At 37.6% G+C, this 23,540-nt stretch overlaps 1 protein-coding gene across 7 annotated transcripts in view; it reads left to right on the top strand.

Moving 5' to 3' along the window:
• The window catches only part of TRIP12 (thyroid hormone receptor interactor 12), a 72,160-nt gene that overhangs the window by 29,617 nt on the left and 19,003 nt on the right, over positions 1-23,540 (top strand). For 2 of the 7 annotated variants that reach the window (XM_021397381.1, XM_021397382.1), the window contains exons 3-20: positions 4,001-4,126; positions 5,026-5,822; positions 11,879-11,984; positions 13,014-13,150; positions 14,024-14,107; positions 15,470-15,565; positions 16,525-16,673; positions 17,372-17,407; positions 17,489-17,584; positions 18,011-18,103; positions 18,253-18,414; positions 19,965-20,033; positions 20,149-20,314; positions 21,008-21,125; positions 21,240-21,396; positions 21,688-21,841; positions 22,352-22,580; positions 23,253-23,371. In XM_021397381.1, coding sequence (XP_021253056.1) covers positions 4,001-4,126; positions 5,026-5,822; positions 11,879-11,984; positions 13,014-13,150; positions 14,024-14,107; positions 15,470-15,565; positions 16,525-16,673; positions 17,372-17,407; positions 17,489-17,584; positions 18,011-18,103; positions 18,253-18,414; positions 19,965-20,033; positions 20,149-20,314; positions 21,008-21,125; positions 21,240-21,396; positions 21,688-21,841; positions 22,352-22,580; positions 23,253-23,371 — 2,894 coding nt within the window. The remainder of the gene's footprint in view (positions 1-4,000; positions 4,127-5,025; positions 5,823-11,878; positions 11,985-13,013; positions 13,151-14,023; positions 14,108-15,469; positions 15,566-16,524; positions 16,674-17,371; positions 17,408-17,488; positions 17,585-18,010; positions 18,104-18,252; positions 18,415-19,964; positions 20,034-20,148; positions 20,315-21,007; positions 21,126-21,239; positions 21,397-21,687; positions 21,842-22,351; positions 22,581-23,252; positions 23,372-23,540) is intronic. The other 5 variants (XM_021397384.1, XM_021397385.1, XM_021397387.1 and 2 more) reach the window with 4 other exon arrangements.

Here is a 23,540-nt window from a genome sequence, read left to right as displayed (position 1 = left end):
TGGCTCTTCTACAGCTTAAAGGGCTCTTGTTAGAATTCACTTGATCGGGCTTGTTAGGCAGCTACTCGTCACTTATGTAAAGGCTATAGAAATTGCAAACTCCTATCTGATCTAGTATATAAAGGACAACGTTTTCTTTCCATGACACCTGATACTGGCAAATTTGCTTTAAGTTGGAAGCAACAGCACAAACCCATTTTATTTTAGACTGGACTCTATTTATGTCACTCTACTAAATCTTCCACTTGCTATCAAAACGAATAGTGAAAGGTTATGATGTGTTTTATACTGGGTGTTTCTAGTGATTTCACATTCAACACAGGAACTTGATCTGACCTTTGAGTGCTTGACTTGTACAGGTTTTTTTAATAGAACAAACCATGATGTCAGTCTTACAGGCTGAAAAACGTTGTTGCAGCACAGGTTGTTTCCCTTTGCAATGTTAAACCGAAGAGGAGGGGGAGGCGGATACTGTTAATGTGAGTGTACTCCTCTCCTTGGGAGGGAGAAGGAGAGGTGGCAGATACCGTTACTTTCTTACTTCACTAACTACATGATCCCATCTGTTGGAGAACTGTCTTGTTACTTAAATCCTCAGTGAGGCCATAGACTGCTTCTGAACCCCTGCTTTAACAGCAGCACAACTTGAAGTGTTACTGCAAGGCATGCAAAATCTCTTCTGAAAGTACTCAGTTTCTTTCAGTTAGAAGCAATGCCTCAGTGTACTGATGTGGAGCCGTGGAAGTGGTCCTATATGCTTGCACTGTGTACTTGTATTGCAAATACTATTTTCCAGTAGCGTGAGCTCTATGTTGTCATTTCCGCTCATCTTCCATCTTAAGGAAAAGCATTGGTTAAGTGGGATATTAATTTGCAGTGAATACAGCCACAGTGGTTTTAGTTGTATGTGAAAATGTGGTACTTCGTGTGAGTTAGGCTTTTGAAATATCCTTATTCTTGTGTGTTTAGGATTAGAGACTGAATGAAGCAAAAGCTGCTTGCATGCTGCATAGAGGACTCTGGAATACATTTTGGAGTGTCCTTTTTCAAATACTAAAGACAGAATAATCTTTCTGTCAATTATACTAATTTTGTTCTAAATAGGGTTTGTTTTTGGACCAGTCTTGATAATATGTTAATGCCATGCCTGAGGACTGTGTGAAAGCTAAATTACCAGCCTTGAGTTGTGGGCAAATTTACAGGTAGCTCGCAACCTTTAACCAAGAATCAGTCTTCCAGCAGTCACTGTAACTCCCATAGCACTTAATCCTCCAAGTGTGAATCTTTGTTTCTAGCTCATTAGAGTATTCTAGCTACTTTTGCATGCAAGTTAACTTTTAAACAGACCTTAAACAAGCTGTCGTGACCTTACTATAAATTGGGACAACATTTGTTAGCTGGTCTGTGGTTCTCTTAGCTTTATCCTGCAGTGTCTTCAAACTACCAGTCTATTTGCCATCATGTAAATCTTAAGAGAAGGGGAGCGAACAGTTGCTATTATCTTGTGTATCTACTTTGCCACACATGCAAAGTGAATGATTAAACTCAGAGAATGAGAAGTGAGTGTGCAATAGGTTTTTGCAAACAATTTTAAAATTCCTCACTTCTGATTCTCCACTTGTATTTCTAATGTTACTTTTCTGTTCTGGTTACATAAAGTATTAGCTACTAATAATACTTTTAATAAAGTAAATACAACTAGTCTACATGATACAGTATTCACTGTCCCAATGATATTGTTGTAGCTTTTTGTCCACATAGATTGGACATTAGTATGGAATTACATTTGTAAAGCTTGTAGAAACCAGAAGAGTTTAGAGGTGGGAGGGATTCAATGTATGAACTAAATATTTGATGGTTTTTCGTATTGATTTTGCCATATTTCAGTTTAAAATGTCTAATTATTTCTGTTCTTTGAACATTTGAAGTACTGAGTTGAATCCATTTCTAATTAAATTAAAACGAAAACTTTAAAGGGAAAATAAATTTCTCAAATATGTTTCAGAATAAATGAACCCTGATCAATTAGCTTAGATAAAAAAAAAAAATACTTCTGCCAAGTGCAAATTATGTAATAACTTCAGTTACTCCCATAATAGAAATATTTCAAGAGGAAAATTAAATTTCATGCCTTACTCTGTGGTTGAGAAAAGAAGAATCTAAATACTCAGGATTAGGTGAAATATTCCCAAGTCTACCTTGATGGAATAAGTTGTTGTGAGATTAAGATTTAACTTTATTTCACTTTTTTTGATAGTTAAAATTATTTGTCTTTATTTCTCATAGGAAAAATTATTGAAATACAGAGAAGATACTGTTCAGTTCATCCTTTCGGACTCATTTTCTACATCTTTCCAGGAGTGTTTTGAATATGAGCTATCTACATGCATTCATTTCTCTTAGTAACTGGCTCTAGGAGTACTTTAAGAGAAATGCTTCAGGAGACAAATAGACAAGGAATTATTTCAGGAGAAAGTATAAAAACTAAAACAACTTGAGGAAAATATTTCAGGAAAAAAAATGAGGAGAGAATGTTACCAAGAAAAACACTCATAATACTCATACTTTGGTGTTTTGACTCTAAGCAGATTATCATGTGGTTATCACTTGGTTTGTTAAGCTTAGTACATTTTTTTTTTTCCTACTGAGGAAAGTAGTCAATGGTGAGTTTAGCTCTCCTTGCACTAGTAAGATTTCTGGTTCTTGGTAGGAAAAGTGATCTGAAAGCTTGTGGAACTCACCTCCTCTACTTGTTTGGCCAAAACCTTCTGATGTTTGGTTGGGGTCATACACGGGTTGGAACTTGAATCTTCTATTCCCGCACTCCGTCCCCTCCATATGATTTAAAGGTGTCTGCAAAGCTGAACTCAGGACTAGATAGCTTAGGCTGATCGCATGTAGTACTAACTCTTTAGAAACAATTACTTTTTTATATTGCTTCTACCAGCATTAATGTGAGACTAGTTTGAGGTTTCATAAAGGTTAGTGGTGCTCAGGCATTCTATATGGGTAGGATACGAACAGCTGAGATTTACAGTTGTGTCAAAAATGTGTTTTAACCAGGGAAGTACAAGGTGTCTCTTGCTGTAGTTATTTATACTGTGGTGTTACAAATGCTTATGGGCTGTCTCTTGTGGGTCTTGCAGGTGGTGCTACCCATTGGTTTTGAAAACAGACATGGAGTATGTTTGAAGATGTAACTTCAATATTAAATTTCATCTGTAGTATAGTATGATCTTTGTCCTCTAGTCAGAGCTCATACAATAAGCTACTTTTTGCATGTAGCTGAAGGCTGCTTGAGAGAACTCTCACAGCCTATCTGAAACTCATTCCTTTCTTTGACATCACAGGTTTCCTGTCTCATCTGACTTCCTTTATCAACAGCGTGTGGGTTTTTTTAGCCTTTTCACTTTGGCATTATCAAAGAGTACTCAGTCCTTTTGAACTGATGGAACTGCAGCCATTAAATAACTCGCGAAGTTTTGAAACGGGTTACATTCCTGTTCCAAGCATTTGATTTTCTTAAAATGAAGAACAAAGGAACAAACTTGTAAATACTTATGACTGGATAAATCTTAATGCATGAAATCTTGAGGTTGAGTGTTTATCTCTTTCTGAGAAAAGTTTTTTTTAGGGGTGGTTTAATCTTGTGCCATACTGTGGTGGTGATCACCGAATGCTGAAGTGAATAATCCAGTAACCTTGTGCACCAGAAAAGCTTGAATTCATCTGCCCAGCTCAGGCATGAGTAAATGCCTGATTCAGTGAAAATGCCTCAGTAATTGTGCTGTATGAAACAATTAGATTGGTTGGGGTTTTGTAGCCAAACTGGATGTTTGTCTTGAAATACTGTCTTAACATAAGGGGTTGTTGTGGAAGGATTTGAAGTTACTAAGTATAACTATAAATGGTCCCAACAACAGCAAAAACAATCCCCATACTGGTTTGTATCCGTGTCTCAGAATTCTGATAGCTTTCTGTTTTGACTTTCTGCTGACAGGTCACATTTAGGGCAGGCAAAACATAAGGCACATAGCCCTCCTGAGAGTAGAAAATCTATTTCAAAGACACCCAAAGTGCAGTCTAATACTACTTCTGAGCAGTCCAAGGGACACTTTTCTAAAAGGTAATTGCACTTCATATTCATGTTATCAGTGTTATATGCACTTCACAACTGTATGCAATATATCTAACTATACAGAGTTGTTATAAAATGTATGACTGGTAGGCTTTAGGTATTGCATTCAATGAATGTATTTCTATGTCTCATTCTGTTAATGTTTTTTACTTCAACTGAGAGCATTTCATCAGTGATGGGGAGCATACAAATTATGCATAACTAGTCCTGGAATACTTACAAGTTCTCTTCCTCTCTTCCCTCTTCATGTTGGGGGGAGATTGCCCAAGGAGTTCTGAGTGGTGTCCAGTAGTAATCGAAACTTGCGATAATCTAAAGATTACCTGTGTTTAGGGTAAACACTTCAGACATGTTTTATCTGTTCTTCATATGTTTCTGCTACATACACGCTGAATCAGCTTTTTCTCACGTAGAGGAAAATTGTACTCTCTGTCTTCTTGAAATTAATCACTTAAGATAGACTTTCATTAAACACTGTTGAGCTAGAATCTGGTTATGACTAGTTATGCATTACTGAGCACTCCTTGTTCTCTTGTGGAACTTGTATTCTCAAACATTCAGATAACAGCTTCATAGCTTGAAATTTTTAATTTTACAAAAATCCTAGTGAAATCAATCCGAGTCGTTCAGTATCTCCCTCTTTTTTGTTTAAAAGCAATATCCAATGTATTTATTTTGCAGTTTTAATTTTCATGCTAGTGATTTTTTTTTTGCATCAAAGTCTGGAATGAGCATGTTTCTTGTTACAGTGTGATCTTTATAATCACTAGGTTTTCTTACCTGCAGTTTTCTTTGTTATTTTGAGTGCTGATGTTTATCTTGCAAAACTGTTGTAACAATGTGAGGTTTGAATTTAATACTAATGCTGTATCTGCTTATTTCTGCAGAGGCTGTAGTTCATCTGCTGTATTAATACCGCAAGAAGATTCAGAAAGAATCAGTACTTCAGAAAAGCAAAAAACGGGGCAAGTGCCTAAGAAAGACAATTCTCGAGGAGTTAAACGCAGTGCTAGTCCAGATTACAGCAGGACCAATTCTCCTAGCTCTGCTAAAAAACCTAAAGCACTTCAACACGCCGAAACTTCCTCAGAAAGTAACAAGCCACATACTAAATCCAAGAGAAGACACTTAGACCAAGAACAGCAGAAGTCTACACAATTGCCATCAACAAGCAAGGCTCACACCAGAAAGGGTGGAGCTGCTGGTAGCTCCCGAAGTCAGAAAAGGAAAAGAACAGAGAGTACGTCTTGTATAAAGAGTCGTTCAGCAGTTGAATCAACTGGCGTTGAAGAGAAGTCAGCAAAATCCTCCAAGCTGGCTTCAAAATCGGTGACCTCAGCCAAAGCTGGGTGTAGCACCATCACTGATTCTTCTTCTTCAGCTTCTACATCTTCTTCCTCTTCTGCTGTTGCCTCTGCTTCTTCCACTGTTCCTCAGGGTGCCAGAGTGAAACAGGGTAAGGACCAGAATAAGGCTAGACGTTCACGTTCTGCGTCCAGCCCTAGTCCGAGAAGGAGCAGCAGGGACAAAGAACAGAGCAAAACAGGTGGCTCTTCAAAGTTTGACTGGGCTGCTCGATTCAGTCCAAAAGTTAGTCTCCCTAAAACAAAACTGTCTCTACCAGGCTCTTCTAAGTCAGAGACATCAAAACCTGGACCTTCAGGACTACAGGCTAAGCTAGCAAGTAAGTTGTTCACTTGCTTTTATGGAAGAATAAGCATGTATGTTTTAAAAATTTAACTCTTCTGAACAAATACTTAGGTTGTTTTAAGGCTTCTTGGGACCTTGTTAGAGAGAAGTAACCTGTCGTTGTGTTTACTGAGCTTTTAAGCAAGGCTGTGGCTGAAACTACATATGGCTAAAGCAAAAGGCTTTAAGTAAACAGTCCGTGTTCTATAGGCCTAAAGTTCTTTATATTACATATAATTTTTTTAAAATTTACACAAGATGTTTGCTTATTGCTGTGATGGATACTATATAACTATGATAAAATTCTTATATTGTATTTGTCCTGTCTGACTTTGCCATTTTGCTAAACTTGATGGGAGTGATACTTGTTGGAAAACAAGCAGATAATTTGTAGTTTCATGTTTGAAGTCTACTTTGCTAATTTTTCTTGTGTCCTCACTCTGGTTCTAAATTGGAGTTGTAGATGTACCTCTTGTACAGTCTGAGTATTTTAGGCTTTTTCCAAGTTGAGCCTCTGCTCAGTAGTATGCAAGATACGCTTGTAGCTCCGTATTCTTAAAAAAAAAAAACCTTTAAAATGCATTATGTTGACTTTGTTTACATTCTGATTTTTTTTATGGTGGGTATTTTGTAAAACTTGCTTTATTAAGTTGGATTCCAAAGTAACTGTTGGATGTTGGTCTAGGCATGATCATGAGTAGCCCTGTCTGAACTAGGGCATGTCTATAGCTAATACTCATGCAGGAAATATGTGAAATAAACAAGAGGAACTGGATGGCTTCCTGTATAATCAAAACAGATTTAATTGACCTAACAGGCTTGTTTTGGATAACTTGCATGACTGGAGTATTGATTCTAGAATGACCTAACCTAGTTGAAGAAGGATAGCATTGGGGAATGGGAGAGGCATTGCTTTATTATGACAAAGCTTTCTACACCTGGTTCAAGACTTAATGGGTGATGAATTCCTGAGGAAAAACTAAACTTCTCCAGGATGAAGTGAGAGGGGAAGGAGTAAGAATGGGACTAACCAGCAAGTTCTTAAAGTCTGTCCTTTCTTATGAGCAACTTCTTGGACAGTGGAGAAAAGCAGCAGGGAGATGAAAGAATTTACTTCTGATAAGTGAGCAAAAGAGATGAAGGTGGGGGATAGTTTTTATGACTGCTTATAAACCTTCAGCCAGGAGTCAAAACACTGGGATGGCGCAGTCTAAGGGGGGAGTGTTGAGTAGCTTGAAAAACAACACTGAGAATATCAGCTTAAATTATCTCTACCAAATATGTACTGTGAAAGCCAGCTTGACCAGCTTTAGCTGTTTTGTGACTTGAAAGTCAGCTTTTGTGAAAGGTAAACATGTACTTGGTCTTGGTTTTACGTTATAAATAGAACTAAGATGGTACGGACAGTAAATGGGTGCTTAAAGTCCGTGGTAAGGGTCATAAAGCATAGTAAGACTCATTAGATGCTTAAAAAAATTTTTCTCTAGATGACATCCCAGTTTGCGGAGGGAAAAGATACTGGCAAGTATAAGATGTGTTGCTCTAACCTAAAGTAAGCAGATGTTAAACATAATTGAATAGCTATTACACTGAACATTACTAATTGGAGTGTGGTTATACTAAATATCACTGAGCTATTTAAATGTTACTAAGATGTAAGGCCTTGATCTAGAGTAAATGAAGATGCTAAACTTTGTGTTCTTAAGTAGTCGTAGCTTTTCAAAAGGTGCATTAAAGCTCTTTCACAACCATCTGAAAAAAATCTTGAATCAATAGTAACAATTCTTAAAAAAAAAAAAAACACAACAAAAACCTTTGGCTGTTAGGGAGCTCCGCTAACTGGTTAATACTAATATAAGTTGCAAATATTTTAAGAAAATAGGTGTTTTGGATAATGCTGTGAAATATAAAAAAAAAAAGTTAAGAAGCCATCAAGATACCTTGTTAAGGAAGGATTGCTCTGGTAAGCTAAAAACTTTAGGAGAGTAAGGGAGCATAAGTAGGTGATATGTCACAGATGTTAACAACCCTAATGTTTTCTAAAGCAGAATGGCAAATGGTGATCTAGATAAAATTATTGCTGTATATGCCCCTCTGTCTGGTGAAGTGTGCTTAGAAGTCACTGCAATAACTATAACGTGTTCTATAGAGGTACAGTTTGAGACAGGTGTTTAAAGAAATTTGAAATAAGGTCAGTCAACAGAACTAGTAGAAAATAACCCAAAACCCTGTAAGGATTGATGAAAAGCAAGGAATGAGGGAGAGTGGAGGATGGTGGTGTGAGAGTGGTTCTTGGAAGAATGGCCTGGGATAAGTGGGGACATTTTTATGACTAGCAGTTGTATTCAGTTATGCCTGTGATAATACAACTATTGCAGTTGAAGAATGATATATGGAACTACAGTCAGCTGTTAAGGATGTCTGGGTTGATATTGAGGGGAATACTGGAGCATTAGAGTGGCAGGAGGTGCCTTTCCCCGCCACAGCTATTTTTATCCCACCTTTATTGCCTGAGCAGGAAAGGAGCCAATCTGAAGTCTAAACTTTCAGCTCTAACAAGTAGATATCTATTGATTATTTTTTCTGAACTGCAAACTAAGGGATTTCAGGAGTATAGACTGTGAAGATTTAACTTCACTTAGGCTTGAGTAATATGTTCAGAGTTTTGAAATAAGCAGTAGATGCAGCTGCATTCAGAACTTGTTTCTTTTGTACGAAAAAATGCTTTTAAAAAAAAAAAAAAGCTGACTGGTAGAGGCACTTAAAATATGAAGATGTTTCTAAGTTTTTTTAACTTCATTTGATTTCTGTTGGGCTACACAGTTTCAGGTTTAGCCTGTTTTGGGTCCCTTCCTTAGACTCATTACCGTGAGTATTTGGCATGCAAATAGGATGATGCCATAGCATAAGCAATTTATCTGCTTGCTACAGGGAAACCTACAGCTCTACTTCAGAATTAAAGTTCACATCTGAAATTTTCATTTGCTGAATATGAACTGCTTAAGCCTGATTTTTTCTTAAGTCTTTCTCTGTTCATAGCTTCTACTCTTTGAAATGGATTTCTTAAGGATTGCTCTCTATTAAAGAAATAATGCTGAATAGTGATAAACAAGGATTTAATTCACCTGAAAGTCCTTGTCTGTGGCAGCATGACTAGTGCTTTCCTTTGTCAGACACTCATAGGGCATCTCTAATCCCATCTATCTGAGTGTGGGTTGTACCCTGTTTACCTGTGAAGGGTTGGGGCTGGTTTCCACCTGCGGATCTAATAGTCAGAGGACTAACTCTGAGGCAGGAGGCATACCAGCAGTGTGTTAAGGGGAAGAAGGAAATGGTGAGGAAAAAGGAGGCTTGGTGCTGTGCTAAAGAAACTAGCAGTCTTCAGCTTACGTTATTGGGAAGATTGGAAGGATTTCCCAAATGATGCAGGTGATGAGAGTGACTTAAGCCTTCTTGAGCAATGAACTGTAAGGACAGAGTGGCTATAAACAGTTGAAAGGAAGCAAGCTCTGAGAAGTCCAGTGTCAAATCCTTTTTGCCTTTTGAAATAAATAAAGGGAGGTTGAAGTGCTTATGTGCTCTGGTAGGTGTGTCAGAGGTAGAAGGGAAGACTTGGGAAAAGGAAAACATACAGAAAGATCTGATAAATAGAGTGCTCACACTGAGAGGCAGGAGAGAATGAACTCAGCTGTTCTGAGTGCACAGGCCACGATATGTTTTGCAGCTTGTCTGCCAATCTAACTCTACATTCTGTAGCACCTTCTCAGTGAAGTAATTCAGTTTAAAGAGATGGGTCAATTAATTTGATGCCCCTTAAGGACAATCACTCCACAGCCTCATTGCCCCACTGTTTTATGGTGTTTGTACTCACCTGACTCCTGTCAGCCTTGCTCAGCTGACTACTGTGGCACAATGCTGCCAGAATGAAGTGTGCAACAAGCGTGCATGCTGCGTCTTGGCCTGGGGACAGTAAGGCATGAGTGTGCGGAACCACACTAAACACAGCAGTAAGCTGTTCAGCCAGCTCTGCTGTCTTGTGAAACTTCTGCCCTTAGCAAAAATCCTGTCTTGATATAAGCCAAGTCTATTTTACTTCACTTACGGTGGGTATGGTGTCTATTCCTTAGCTGCTAAGAACAGTCTTAGCATTTAGGTCTGACTACTTGAAGCTTAATACCTACTAATGTGAAGCAGGAAGTAATGTGTTGAAATAAGGAGTTAAAATGTGTTCATGTATTTTTCCAGGGTAATTTACTTACTCTTCCAAATACAAGGTAAAAGTAGACCTCATTTTGGTGAAAATCTCATAATGTTACATGGAGAAGAAGGCTATTTGGTATCTGTATGTAATATGAACTTCTAGAGCAGCAGATACATCTTGTGGACTAATAGTACTATACTTAATGCATGCAATTTCTATTGTAAAATACAACCAGCTGTGAGGGGTTGTTGTTTCTGTGCACTTCCATAACTTGAGAAATGCAGATAGGTACAGCCCAGGGTTCTGTTGCAGCTGTTTCAAACTGATCTTGTCTTTTTTTTCTAACACCACTCTTCCCTCCCCCCAGCAAGGCAAGTCACTTATTATATGTAGATTATATGTAGAGTTAGAGTCAGTGACTGTTTCTGTTGTAGCAAATTCAACTTAAACTGCTGATTTGAAACCATAATGTAGAGAAAGTGCCATTGCTTTTGGAGCATTAAAAAACACATAAGTATAGACCAACTGAAAACTCAAGTGGCTGGCAACTCCAGGTCAGTGCTCAGTGGCTGGGTACTGAAGCTTGTTTTCTTAGGTTGCTGAGTTCTGTGGGTTAATAAGCCAGGTGTATAGTAAACACAAGAATATCTGGTTAACATTAGTCTACATGGAACTTAATGCTGTATGCACTTAATGTATTCCGAGTCAAACACAGTATAGTATTTGCAAGGACAGACTGTTGACTAGGTCATTAATAACTTTGCAGATTACTTTCCTTTTTGTGTTAAATATCCTATCAAAAAGTATGTAGTTACCATTTCATCCCTAAATACTGCAACTCGGCATTTCTGGAACTTTTTTCATAGGATCACAGAAATAAACAGAAGCCAGTTAGATAGGTATTGTGCTAAAAAAAAAAATTCATGTGTGTTCTATTTTTGCTTTGTTACCAGAAGAGGGAGCAGTGATCTAATTTCTTTTTAAAGCTATATTCGTCCTAGCAGTAGTATGCCTAAGTTGGACGTTACGGAGCTCTATTTTATTTCAGAGATGTTCTGTGGTTGGAAGCCCACTCAGAATGATGGCTTCATAAACCAGAGCAAATTAGTATCAGTTGTCAGTCTTCAACAGTTAAAATACTCCTAAATTAAAAATTCCCAACTCCTCTTCCAAAGCTGTGATGATGTGCATGGTTATCATCCTGAAGGAAGACTTTCTGACAGTGATAGGGTTTACACTGATGTAGTTACAGCAGAAACACAAAACAAAACAACCCAAATGTGTTTCAGTTCTGGAGGGTGGTAGAGGAGCCTGCTTTGGATTTAAGGCAGTTATTCTTAAACTGTACTAATGTAGATCAAACTGACTAACTAAAAATTATGATTCAACTAGCAAATGTGTCTAAGTTAATGCTGTGTGGATTTAATCTAAGCAGCGGAGGCAAAACAGATGAGATCCTTCTGCCAAAGTATAGTTCTTCTCTCTAATCTAAAGCTAAACCCTTTCTATTTTTCCATTTTAGGTGTTTTGAATGTAAACACATCAAAATAAGAAACATACCTTATACTGTGGTATCTGTTTGAGGAAGGCCTGCAAGCTCTTGTGTAACTGTAGTGTGTGAGTTACAAAAGATGTCCAAGTAACAATTTGGAGTTTAGTATCACTTAAATGAGTAAAATAAATATCTTAAACCTTTCTTTTACTGATATAGCAGTTCAGTGTAAGGTGACTAAAAGCTGATGCAGACTTACTGTGTTTTTTTTGTAGAGGCTCTCCTGCTTCATTTCTTTGTAGAACTACTGTGTGTTTGAAGACCAACTTACTCTCTTAATTGTTTGCCTGTTACATAGGCCTAAGAAAATCCACGAAGAAGCGCAGTGAATCACCACCTGCTGAGCTCCCCAGTTTGCGGCGGAGCACACGGCAAAAGACCACGGGCTCCTGTGCTAGTACCAGGTAAAACTTCAGACAACAAAACATGATCTCTGCTGTGGTTTGATAGTTATTTGTTTTTATGGATGAAAATTGTCCTTTTCTCTCTCTTAGTTACTGTAGAAGTAGCTGCAGCTTTTCAGACTTGCTGGGTCACTCTGCATACCAATGTCATGGGTGATGCATAGAATTCGGCATCATCAGACCTTCAATAAGTATCTCAGCTGTAGGAGTTGAGGGCAAGAAGTACACAGAGTATCACAAATTTAAATAGTCCTTCCCTCAGATTGTGTTTAAAAAGTTAACGAATACTAGTAGAGTTCTAAACTGTTGTGTGTTATGAATAATGAAATGACTGTTCTGAAAAATAAAAAGGACTTTATGGTGCCATGCGGGTGTCTGTTTTAATACTGTACTGCTCAACTGACTCAGCTTGTTCAACAGCTGCATATGAACAACTGATGTTGCAAATATCTAGGTACTTGTTATGCCTGAGGTCTAGTCCTGTTGTCAGTTCTGCACTTTTATTTGGCTTCTGACGTCACAGGCATATATATTTGTAACGGTGACAATAGTAATGTTTAAAAAAGCAGACTTACAAAAGGCCCGTGCCCTTCAACTTCATCTGCCATTTAAAAGAAGCCCGAACATCAGGGTTCTGTACTCTGTAGTTCAAAACTTTCTTCAAAGATAAGTACTCTGTATCTTATCTACTTAAGTACTCTTCTCAAATGTGTACTTGATTTGTAATTAAGTCACATCAAGATTAATCATTCTAACTATTTTTTCAGTAGACTGCCTTGTTTTAAAGCATATAATATAAAGACCTGGCTGTAATGCCTTAGCATGAACAAGTTATGGATGTGGTGTGAGGCAAGGCAGGTAAGGGAAAGTTGGATAATTTTGTGAAGATTAGTTATTATGTGAATCCATGCCTTTGTGCACTTTTGTGGTAGTTACCTATGTAAATGAAAGGAAAAATTTCTTCTTGCATGAAGAAATCTCTTGTTATAATTCCTAAGTTCTGAAACCTCTGTTTTGTTGAATCTTTAGTCGGCGAGGCTCTGGCCTGGGCAAAAGAGGAGCAGCTGAAGCTCGCCGACAGGAGAAGATGGCTGATCCTGACAACAACCAGGATGGAGTTAACTCTTCAGCTGCACGTACAGATGAGGCTCCCCAGGGAGCTGCAGGTAAGAAGTACCACCAACTGCAGCATTTTGGTATACTTGTGATACTTGCTGATGCAAAGTTCTTCCAGAACTGTATGTGTTTAAAAAGTTATGATTAAGCTAGTACAGCTTCCAGTAAGAGGGACCTTTACTTTTGAATTGGATCCCTTGTTTATCAGGTACAAGTTTCAGTTAGACTAGTTCATAGTCTCAAAAAAAATTTCTAATAGGGTAGACTTGTCTCCAAAAAAAAGTCTGAAGACTAATTTCTGTTAATGCTACAGAAATGTCTGTGCTAGTGACTGAAGAGATGCCAGACTCTTCAGAGTATATAAGACAAGTGTTTACCTACAAGAGTTCCTTTGTAACTTCTGTAAAATATTCTGCAAGTTGTCTGAAACTGCAAGCCTGTCTATACTGGCAAATTTTGTCATTAGGTTAAGAAACACTCTTGTTTTTACAATCCTGTGAAGTGGTAGTTAATTTTGTCACCTAGTCCTAATCAGCAGCAATTTCAAAGGAACTTTCCAGCAATTATGTGAGTTGTAGAAAAAACTCAAATGTCTGTGTTTTAAAATCAGCTACGTCACTATGAAAGGTCAAAATTTAGTTCAGTATAACACTCAAGGCATAAAATCAGTAATGATACAGACAAATGTATGTGAAAGATTATTGGCTGATCTGACTTTTTTTCATCATCTTGTGTTGGTATAGCCTTGTTCTTGTTCTTTTTTGGGAAGGATTAGCTCCCTAGGCTGATATTGATCTAATTGAAGTAGTTGCACAGAAGTGTGGTGGCAATGTTAAACGAAGAGCATTTTTCTGATAGTGGACGCTTTCCTTGATGGTGGAGATGATGCGAATTTTGTAGCTCACAATCTGTTTTTCTTTTAGCTTCTAGTTCTGTTGCTGGGGCTGTAGGTATGACAACATCTGGAGAAAGTGAGTCAGATGACTCTGAGATGGGAAGACTACAAGGTATAAAATCTGTAACTAATGTATAACTTATTTTTGGTTAAAACCTGTAAATACTCATACTGACCCAAGTTCTGTATTTTATATATAGTAGGAATGCTTTATTTTGTCTGTGAACGTGATCCTTTTCTTACTGTAGCTCTCCTTAAGTATGACACTATCAACTTAAACTTACTAAAGATGTGTGAATTTGGAACTGATATCTAGAAGGGGTTGAGTGTCCTTGCTTGTTTCTGTGGTGTGTGATATACTGCTATTGATTTACTGGGAGGAGTGGATTGAGAACTAAATTACTCCTATTAAGTGTGTAAGCTATTTCAGAAATATCAAACTGGTTTTGCAGCAATGCCTTTCCAATTGAAAGACTGCATTTGACCTGCTGTTACTCTGCCTGCTTCTGGATAATGATTTTTTCATGGTTATCAGTGATGCTCATGTTACTACAAGCTCTGACCAAACAAAATTTAACTGTTCTTAAAAATATTCTATTTCATGCATTTGGTTATAGAAAGATTTAGATCGCTTGTAATTTGAGTACAGACAAGTACAAACTCTAGTTTTCATGTCCTGCAGCAGTTTCAGTGATTTTTTTTGTCACTATTCTGTGAGGAGTTCTGTGAGCATAATCTCCATTGAAAATGGCAGATATCAGTTAATCTGTGCCTTTAACATGGGTCTGCATGCCTTGTCAGTACCATTTCACTTGCTTATAGCTCTCAGTAAGCACACGTGCACGTTAAGAATATTGAACAGTTTTTTAGTCTGTATTTGTATTGATCCGAAGCAGTTGTACTTGCTGCAGTAAAAAATAGAATATCCCAATTAATCAACTTTAAATAAACACTTTTCAATAGACTTTAGTAAAAAAAAAAAGAATATTCAGCAGATCAACAGATCACCCTACTCATCAGTGTATAAAGCTGCATATCCTTTTTTCAGATTAATATTGCCACTCAGATCCTGAACCTGTGAAGATAATAAGTTCAACCACTTTTGCACAGTTTGAATTCACATTTGGGATTACTGCCTAGTGTATCTGCTAGTTTAGATCTGAACTTGTAATATTAATTCAGTAGACGAAACTTCTTCTGTAAAACAAACAAAAAAAAGTAACTCAAAACTTGGTGGGTGACTTCTTAAGGGGTCTTAATGCTCTGGTGCATACAAAAATGACCTGTTTGTTCCCTAAAGGTCATCTTTTTTGTGTGTTTAGAAGTTGAAGTAGTTATAGTCATCTAATCCTAACTCTTCTTTCCTGAAGTATCAAAATTCTAGTAGTCTTAAACTATAGCTTCATGGAATTTAAGCTTTTAAAAGTATATGTAGAAGCTTTGACAATGGCTGTTATCCTCTGTTTGCTTTTAGCTCTGTTAGAGGCTAGGGGTCTTCCTCCTCACCTGTTTGGCCCTCTTGGTCCTCGGATGTCGCAGCTCTTCCACAGGACAATTGGAAGTGGAGCTAGTAAGCAAAGTTTGTCTAATTTGACTTAATTCTTTCCACTTCCAGACTAGTAGAATTCAGCTGGTAGTAAACTCTAGTGCTTGTATTAGCTACATCATTTAATATTTTACATGTTGGAGATTTGTATGTCTTAAGTGCTAGACCACCAGTAAACAGTATTTATTAGCTTGTCTTTATATAAGGAGGACAAATTTGCTTTAGCCATATTTCTTTTCTTTTTCAATTGTTTTTTTTTCATCCTGATGTTCCCTTCTAGGTGGGGAAGGGAGGGTTCACACTTTCTTACACCTTCTTTCTTTTTCTCTTGCATGGTGGGCTGTTTAACAGAAGACCTCTAAACCCCCTTGTTGTGTTGGTTTTTCTTGCTAGTTTTAGACAAATGCTCTAGGTAGCTCTAAGGCTACTAGGATGTTTGAGTTCCAAGGTTCATTGTTCATAGCTTCAGAAGTGTCTTAGTTATCAGACTGTGCCAAGGAGAACGTGGGTCCTTATTGTCATTCCATTATATCTGTATTATGCAGCTGGATAATGCAAGCTGGATAGTTCAAGCAGATTTGGCTCGCAGGAGAGCCAAAAACAGCCTGTTAATCTTCCTGCCAAGAAGAAGATGGGGTCTAATTGATATTCCATGTACTGCATTGTTTAGGGAATATGCTAAAAAGTCCTGTACTTCATAATTTTGGAGTGTGGGTTCCATCACCTGCTGTAGGTTGGCAAAGATGACTATGGTGAGCAGTGTGGTGAATTTCCTGTGCTGTGACCAGTCTGCACTGGAAGGACTGCCAAGAGTGAGATTTCATCTCCCTTTCCCTCCACCTCTACATGGCAGGGAAAGGAAGAGAAACTACAAATGCAGAGGAAGGCAAACTATCTCTGGTCTTCCACTCTGGCGGAAGTATAGCATGGCAGTTGCATTGAACACTTATCTTCTAATATCTTTCTTTTTTTTGATTATGTAGGTTCTAAAGCCCAACAGCTTTTACAAGGTCTCCAAGCCACTGATGAAAGTCAACAACTACAGGCAGTGATTGAGATGTGCCAGCTGTTGGTCATGGGAAATGAAGAAACATTAGGAGGATTTCCAGTCAAGAGCGTTGTGCCAGCTTTGGTAAAAAATAATAATAATAATAATTTTGTATGTCTGTTGAAGGATAAAATGTTTCACTCAATATTTTTGCTTAAATCAAGTATTCATAATTTCAAGAGGTATTTGTTCTACTTGCTTGCCTTTAGAACTAACATTGGGAAAATCTGATTATCTATGTATTGTCATTTACTTCAGAATAAAACCCACTGGAGCTTAGATTCCATTAGAAAGCCTTTAGATTGCTCGTTAACAGAGGCTGCTTGTATTGAGTGTTTATTCTGTGGTAAGAATTGGTAAACATCAGTAAAACAGACCTTGTTGCTCATGTTGTTAATAAGGTAGTTGCCCGCTCTAGTAGAGAAGCCTGAAAAATGCATGCTTGGAGGCAGATGTGAGCAAAGAGAGCAATGTACAGAAAGACTTCTTCCACAGCGGTCTCACAGGTTAACTTGTAAGTGATTGTGATTTTATGTCCCAGAAAAATGTGGGCAGCTGGTGGATAACGCTGTATAATAAAGAAAACACACCCCCAAACAAAAGTCCAAACCTTGATAATTTGTAGCCTATATATGATAATTTTTTCAATTAACATTGTATGAACAACTATGCATGGCTGTATACAAAAAGCTACAGTATAAATTTGTGCACTTTATGTTGCTACCTAGTGCTACCTAGATATGTTTTTTACTAAGTCTGTTTTATTTTTTAAAAACAAACAGATAACATTGCTGCAGATGGAGCACAACTTTGACATCGTAAGTGATTTATAATATTAAAGAATTTTTTAACAAGTGCTATCTTCTGAAATAACACAGATCTATATGTATACTTTATAGATGAACCATGCTTGTCGAGCCTTAACATACATGATGGAAGCACTTCCCAGATCATCTGCTGTAGTGGTAGATGCAATTCCTGTCTTCTTGGAGAAGGTAACATGAGATCAAAACAGTACTAAAGCAGTCTGAGGGTTTTCTATCTTGTGTTCTGACTTGAAGTTTACCCGTAATATAATCACTTCTTTCATAGTTTATAAGACAATGCATAATGCATCAGAAGCTTTTAAAATAGATTTCTTTGTTCATAGCCTTACTGAAAAGCGCTCTGTGAATCACTGTAAACTTTGTCTTATTGTTGTTGCCAAGATACTTAAAAATTATACAAACTTGAAACTCTTGAAGTAGCTGTGGAGTAGCTATGTAACTGATCTAGCCTTAAATTGCTGAACTTCGTTACATCTAGCAGTGTAGCTGTGTTAGCATCTGTCTTAGTACAGGCTAACTGTCCAAGTGTTAATCAAGATTGCTTATACAGAATGATTTAGTAATTGCTCTACAACTTTTCTTGATCTATTCTAGCTGCAAGTTATTCAGTGCATTGATGTGGCAGAGCAGGCACTGACAGCCTTAGAGATGCTATCACGCAGGCATAGTAAAGCCATTCTGCAGGCAGTAAGTACAGAAGGAATCAATCTCCTTTTACCTCTACGTTTCCATTCCCCCTGTCTTGATGCTTTGTAAGTTCTGTGAAGACAAAGTAAGAAAAAAGTTTCAGTAACTTTAAGCTGTACTGAGAATGAAAACATTTGTTTTTGTTACAGGGTGGATTGGCAGACTGTTTGCTGTATCTGGAATTCTTCAGTATAAATGCACAGAGGAATGCACTAGCTATTGCTGCCAATTGCTGCCAGAGTATAACACCTGATGAGTTTCACTTTGTGGCAGACTCTTTGCCACTGCTTACACAAAGGTTAACCCATCAGGTAAGAGCTGTTATAAAGTGGGAGGCTTCATTTTGACCTGAAAGTAGTATAAAGCTTCCTTTAGATATCTAGTTCTTACTGTGTGTTATTTGGCTTTGCAGATAATCTGATACTACTTTAAAGCTTCTATAGTGTCAAGCTGTGATATTCCGATGTGCGTGTGAAGCTCTAGGCTTCTGTAACTGTGCTGTAAGGATTCATTATGCTCCTGTTAGTTTTGTAAAATGGGAGGAATAAGGTACTTGAGCTTAAAGCATGACTAATCGTAGTTTTGTAGTCTTGTTGCCATTTAGTAAGAGGAAATCTAGTTGTATGACTGTTCTTTTTCTAAATGGAGGAGTTACAAATCTGCTTCCCACTTCGAAGTCTGAAACATTTCAGTTTCAGTTAAGGTTGTGGTTTTCTGCTGATTCAATGGCTTATTGGTCTTTTATAATTAAGTCCCTACTTCTGCACAGTATTTTCAAGTGATGGATTCTAAATAGTGGATTTGCCTGTCTTGTAATGCTGCTGTGTAAATAAATGAGCACTTAAAATGGTTATTACACAAAAGAAATTTAGATGTACTGCTTGGTTGTCAGCTCCCTGTCAAAGAGATAACAGAAATAATTATTTTTCCTAAAACAAACAAAACAACAAACTGAATAAATGGAACCTTCCAGGTAATCATTTTTTTAATTGTGATTTCTTAATTCTGCCTCTTACTGAAAGACTACTTGAATCTTTGAGGTAGATTCACACACGGCACCGTTAAACTTAGCCAAATTTATAGTGGGAATTGATGCTTTTAAAGATCTTCTCTGAGCTAAATGGTTTAGTGGTTCTCTGTAGGTTTAGAAGGTGCTTTTAAAACAGGAAACACCATTCTTAGCAGTACTAAATACTGACCCTTTCCTTCTGGAGAAAGGCTACAGTACACACAAAGAAGACTTCAGTCAACTTTGTCACAGAATTTTATGGAAAAAAGCCAACGAACTTGTTAACTCTTCACAGAATAGTTGCAGATGGAACCTCTCAGTTGCCTAGTTTTCTCTCCATCCCATCTTGTTCACTGAAACCTTCTAATTCCTATCTGAAGTCTTAACTAGAGTTGCTTTTAGAGCACTTCTTACTGTCTTGTTTGGATTTGGTATCTTGGCTGTACCGTGTGATCTAAAGCTATAGTCTTCATGCGTTCTGTAGAACGATACCCTTCACGTCTGGTTAGTCTGTCTCCTGTCACTTTGAATTCATAGTCCTTCCTTTTGTTTCCTCTGCAGAATCAAAAAAGGATGGTAGAGACCCATTTACTAATTTGTTAGTGTCCTGAAATGTATTTGTGTGGGAAGTGTGAGGTGTTTTCCAGGCAACATGAGAGAACCAAGACGTGTTAAGAGATCAATTTAGACTATATTAATATACTTAGAATTCAGAGCTGTAATGTGTGGTAAAACATGTAATGTGTTGAATGTGATCTAGTTGGCCTTTAAGAAGTTTTATGTGTAAGTAACAGCATAATTTAATGTAAGTTAAAATTGTTCAATTCAAATAAATACTTTTTCTTCTAATAGGACAAAAAGTCTGTTGAAAGTACTTGTCTCTGTTTTGCACGACTGGTAGACAACTTCCAGCATGAGGAGGTAAGGGTTGTGTTTTTTCTGGAGGTTGATTTTTTTTTTGCTTCTTTCTTCAATTTCTAAGGGCTTACCTTTCAAAATCAGACTAACGTGTTTGATTTTTGTTTTTTTCCTAAAGAACTTGCTGCAGCAGGTTGCTTCCAAGGACTTGTTAACAAATATCCAGCAGCTCTTGGTAGTGACACCTCCTATCCTGAGCTCAGGAATGTTCATCATGGTGGTGCGCATGTTTTCCTTAATGTGTTCCAATTGTCCAACGCTTGCAGTCCAACTTATGAAGCAAAGTGAGTTCTTGTTTTTTCATATTTTGGGGGGGCCTGTTTAAGCTTGTGGCTATGGTCAGTGGGGAAGTCTGCACTTGGTTAGTATTGTACTTTTTCTCTTATTAAGCTTTTCCTGGGATACTAAGCTTAGGTAATCTCATAGAGAGTATTTGTCTTTTTTTCCCCTTTCTTATCTAGCTGTTGTCACTGGAGCACTCACCTGATCTTTTCTGAGTCTGTGTTAGCTGCACAAGTCACTTTTATTTCAACTTAAGTTGAATCATTCTTTTTATAATCTTTACTAGACAGGGAAAATGTGATGTGAGGACTTTTCCTAAGGGAAAACATGAAAATAAGTAACTGTTGCTGTTTTTGTTCTCAATTATTTCTTTCTTTCCATCTTGTGAATTTTGACTTGTGACTTCGACTACTTAGTATGTTCCTGTCCTTCCTTCCCTGCCATGTATGTTTAGTGATATCCCCTCCTACCTCCCAGCAAGATGCCTCTTAAAGGTAGGGGTGGGACAAACCAGAAAACACTCCGAAACCCTATGCTGGACAGCAAATGTTCTTCTCATGATGTCTGAAGAGAGAGCTTGTCCTACTCTCTTCTGTCTGTTTGCTTAGGGCAGTGACTATTTCTTCTGTATAGTGTCCAACCCAAACTGTAGTCTTCATACTGATATGAACGGTCTAATAATAATAATTCCATAGATATTGCAGAAACTCTTCACTTTCTCCTTTGTGGAGCCTCAAATGGGAGTTGTCAAGAACAAATTGACCTTGTTCCACGAAGTCCTCAAGAACTCTATGAGCTTACTTCTCTTATCTGGTAAGTTATAGTTTTAAGTTCGTCTGGCTGTAAACTCCATAACTCTTTTATAATGAAGGCAAACAGTATTCAGCTCAAACTTCTAGTGAAACATTGTTTTCATGTTCTTTCCAGTGAACTGATGCCTTGTCTGCCAAAAGAGGGGATATTTGCAGTTGATACTATGCTAAAGAAAGGAAATGCACAAAATACAGATGGTGCGATATGGCAATGGCGAGATGACAGGGGTCTCTGGCATCCCTATAACAGGATTGATAGTCGAATAATAGAGGTAGTAATTCCACACGTTTGCATGGTGATGTTCTTTGAACATGTGTGCAGTTGTATTGAGCGCTTTCTTTATGGTTTTGAAAATATCAGTCTTGTTTGAATACGAAACGCGTGAGGTATAATACTGCACTGTTTGGGTATTCAGTAACAGGTTGACTGAATGCTTGATCACTGCTCTTACTGTATTTCATTCGGTCGTTGTTTTTTCCTACTGTGCTATCAGTTTCCTCACCTTCATATAGATTCACATTTGTTAGGGTTTCCTTAACTTTAATCTCTTCATTGTTTTTAGGCAGCTCATCAGGTTGGTGAGGATGAGATAAGCCTGTCGACACTTGGACGTGTCTATACTATTGATTTTAACTCTATGCAGCAAATAAATGAGGATACTGGAACAGCACGTGCCATTCAGCGGAAACCAAACCCTTTAGCCAATACAAACACTAGTGAGTATAGCTTATGAGATGTCTGACTTTTTCTAGCTATGGCTAATTTGTGCTAAATTACACAGTAGTCTACTTCTTGGCTAATAAATTTCCTGCTTTGATGGAACATAAAATTATTCTAAATAAACTGAAGATAAGCTTGCAACAAAAATGGAAGTTATTCATACAAACTCTTTCAGGGGACTGAGAATGTGTTAAATTTGGAGCGAGTAGTTCGTGGGTTGGAGTCTTCTGAGACAGTTTTGTATAGCTGTTTTTGATGAAGACTGGGGGCTTTTTACTGTGGCTCAGAAGTAAATTAAAAAATTGAATTAAAAAAACCTGGAAGGATTTACAGCTATATTCTTGCCATCAGTTTTACTTCTGGTTCTTAAATTAACATCAATTCAAGATCCCAACTAATTCATTTTTTTAAAAAACAAAAAAACCTCTCCCAAAAAACAGTGGACAACTAACTCAGAGTAAAGATGCAGAGAACTATGCAGTGATTTATTGCACAACTTCTCACAGGTGGACATTCAGAATTGAAGAAGGATGATGCTCGAGCACAACTAATGAAAGAAGACCCAGAACTGGCAAAATCCTTTATCAAAACACTGTTTGGTGTTCTTTATGAAGTGTATAGTTCTTCAGCTGGACCTGCTGTTAGACACAAGTGCCTTAGAGCAATACTTAGAATAATTTATTTTGCTGATGCTGAACTCCTGAAGGATGTGCTGAAAAACCATGCTGTGTCAAGGTGAGTTCATGAAAAATTGTGAATGGAACTTGTTTGGCGCTTACAACTCAAATCTAATCGCTCATTGACTCATATTTTCTCACAGGGAAGTTGTACTTTCTAATTCTTCTTTTAACAGTATGTTTTCCCGAGTCTGAGGTTGTCTAGTTCTTCAGGAATTCTATTAATCTTAGATTTTGTGATTGGTGCTAAGTGAAGCTTTTCATATTAGAAACTGTGATTACTTACGGGGCTACTTATGTCTTATATTGTTTTCCTTAGTTCTAAAACTTGCCTGTAAACTTTTCTGAAGTTGAGATGACTTTCAAGTAATAGGATGTGAACAGTAACAGGCTTTGTGTCATTCTACTGGCAAGTTCAGTTCCAGTCATGAAACATCCCCTACTTGATATACTCTTAGGCTAGGGGTCTAGACAGAAGGCTGCAGCCAGAAAACAAAAAGGTTGTACAAAGTCTTCATTTACTTGAAAGGAAGGAAACTTCTGTGCTTCGTGAGAAAATGACTTAGGTGAGAGATCTTAAGTCATTATATATAGCTTTTACAGAAGTGCAATGGAATTTGCTTGTGTACCAGAGCAGTACTAACAATGTGTGCAAAATGAGCTGGCTTTGTTAGCAAAAAAAAGACAAACCTGATTCTAATAATTTATCTGCTATATTTATCTACTGTAGTCATATTGCCTCCATGCTGTCAAGTCAAGACCTTAAGATAGTAGTTGGAGCCCTGCAGATGGCGGAAATCTTAATGCAAAAGCTACCTGACATTTTTAGTGTTTACTTCAGAAGAGAAGGTAATCCTTGTTAGTTTTTTTCACCCTCTGTTCTCCTTACTTGTTAGTATTTTATGGGGTGTGTGTGTGTAAACCCCTCTCCCCCAAATTGTAACAAGTTAATATCTTACTTGCCTACTAAGGCAAATCTGTGCAAGGTATCATCATTTGACTGGGGAGGAGCTGACCA

Source organism: Numida meleagris, chromosome 4, assembly GCF_002078875.1.
Source record: "Numida meleagris isolate 19003 breed g44 Domestic line chromosome 4, NumMel1.0, whole genome shotgun sequence".
NCBI lineage: Eukaryota > Metazoa > Chordata > Aves > Galliformes > Numididae > Numida > Numida meleagris.
Note: the sequence above shows the minus strand (reverse complement) of the source record. Positions and strands in the feature narration are given on the sequence as shown.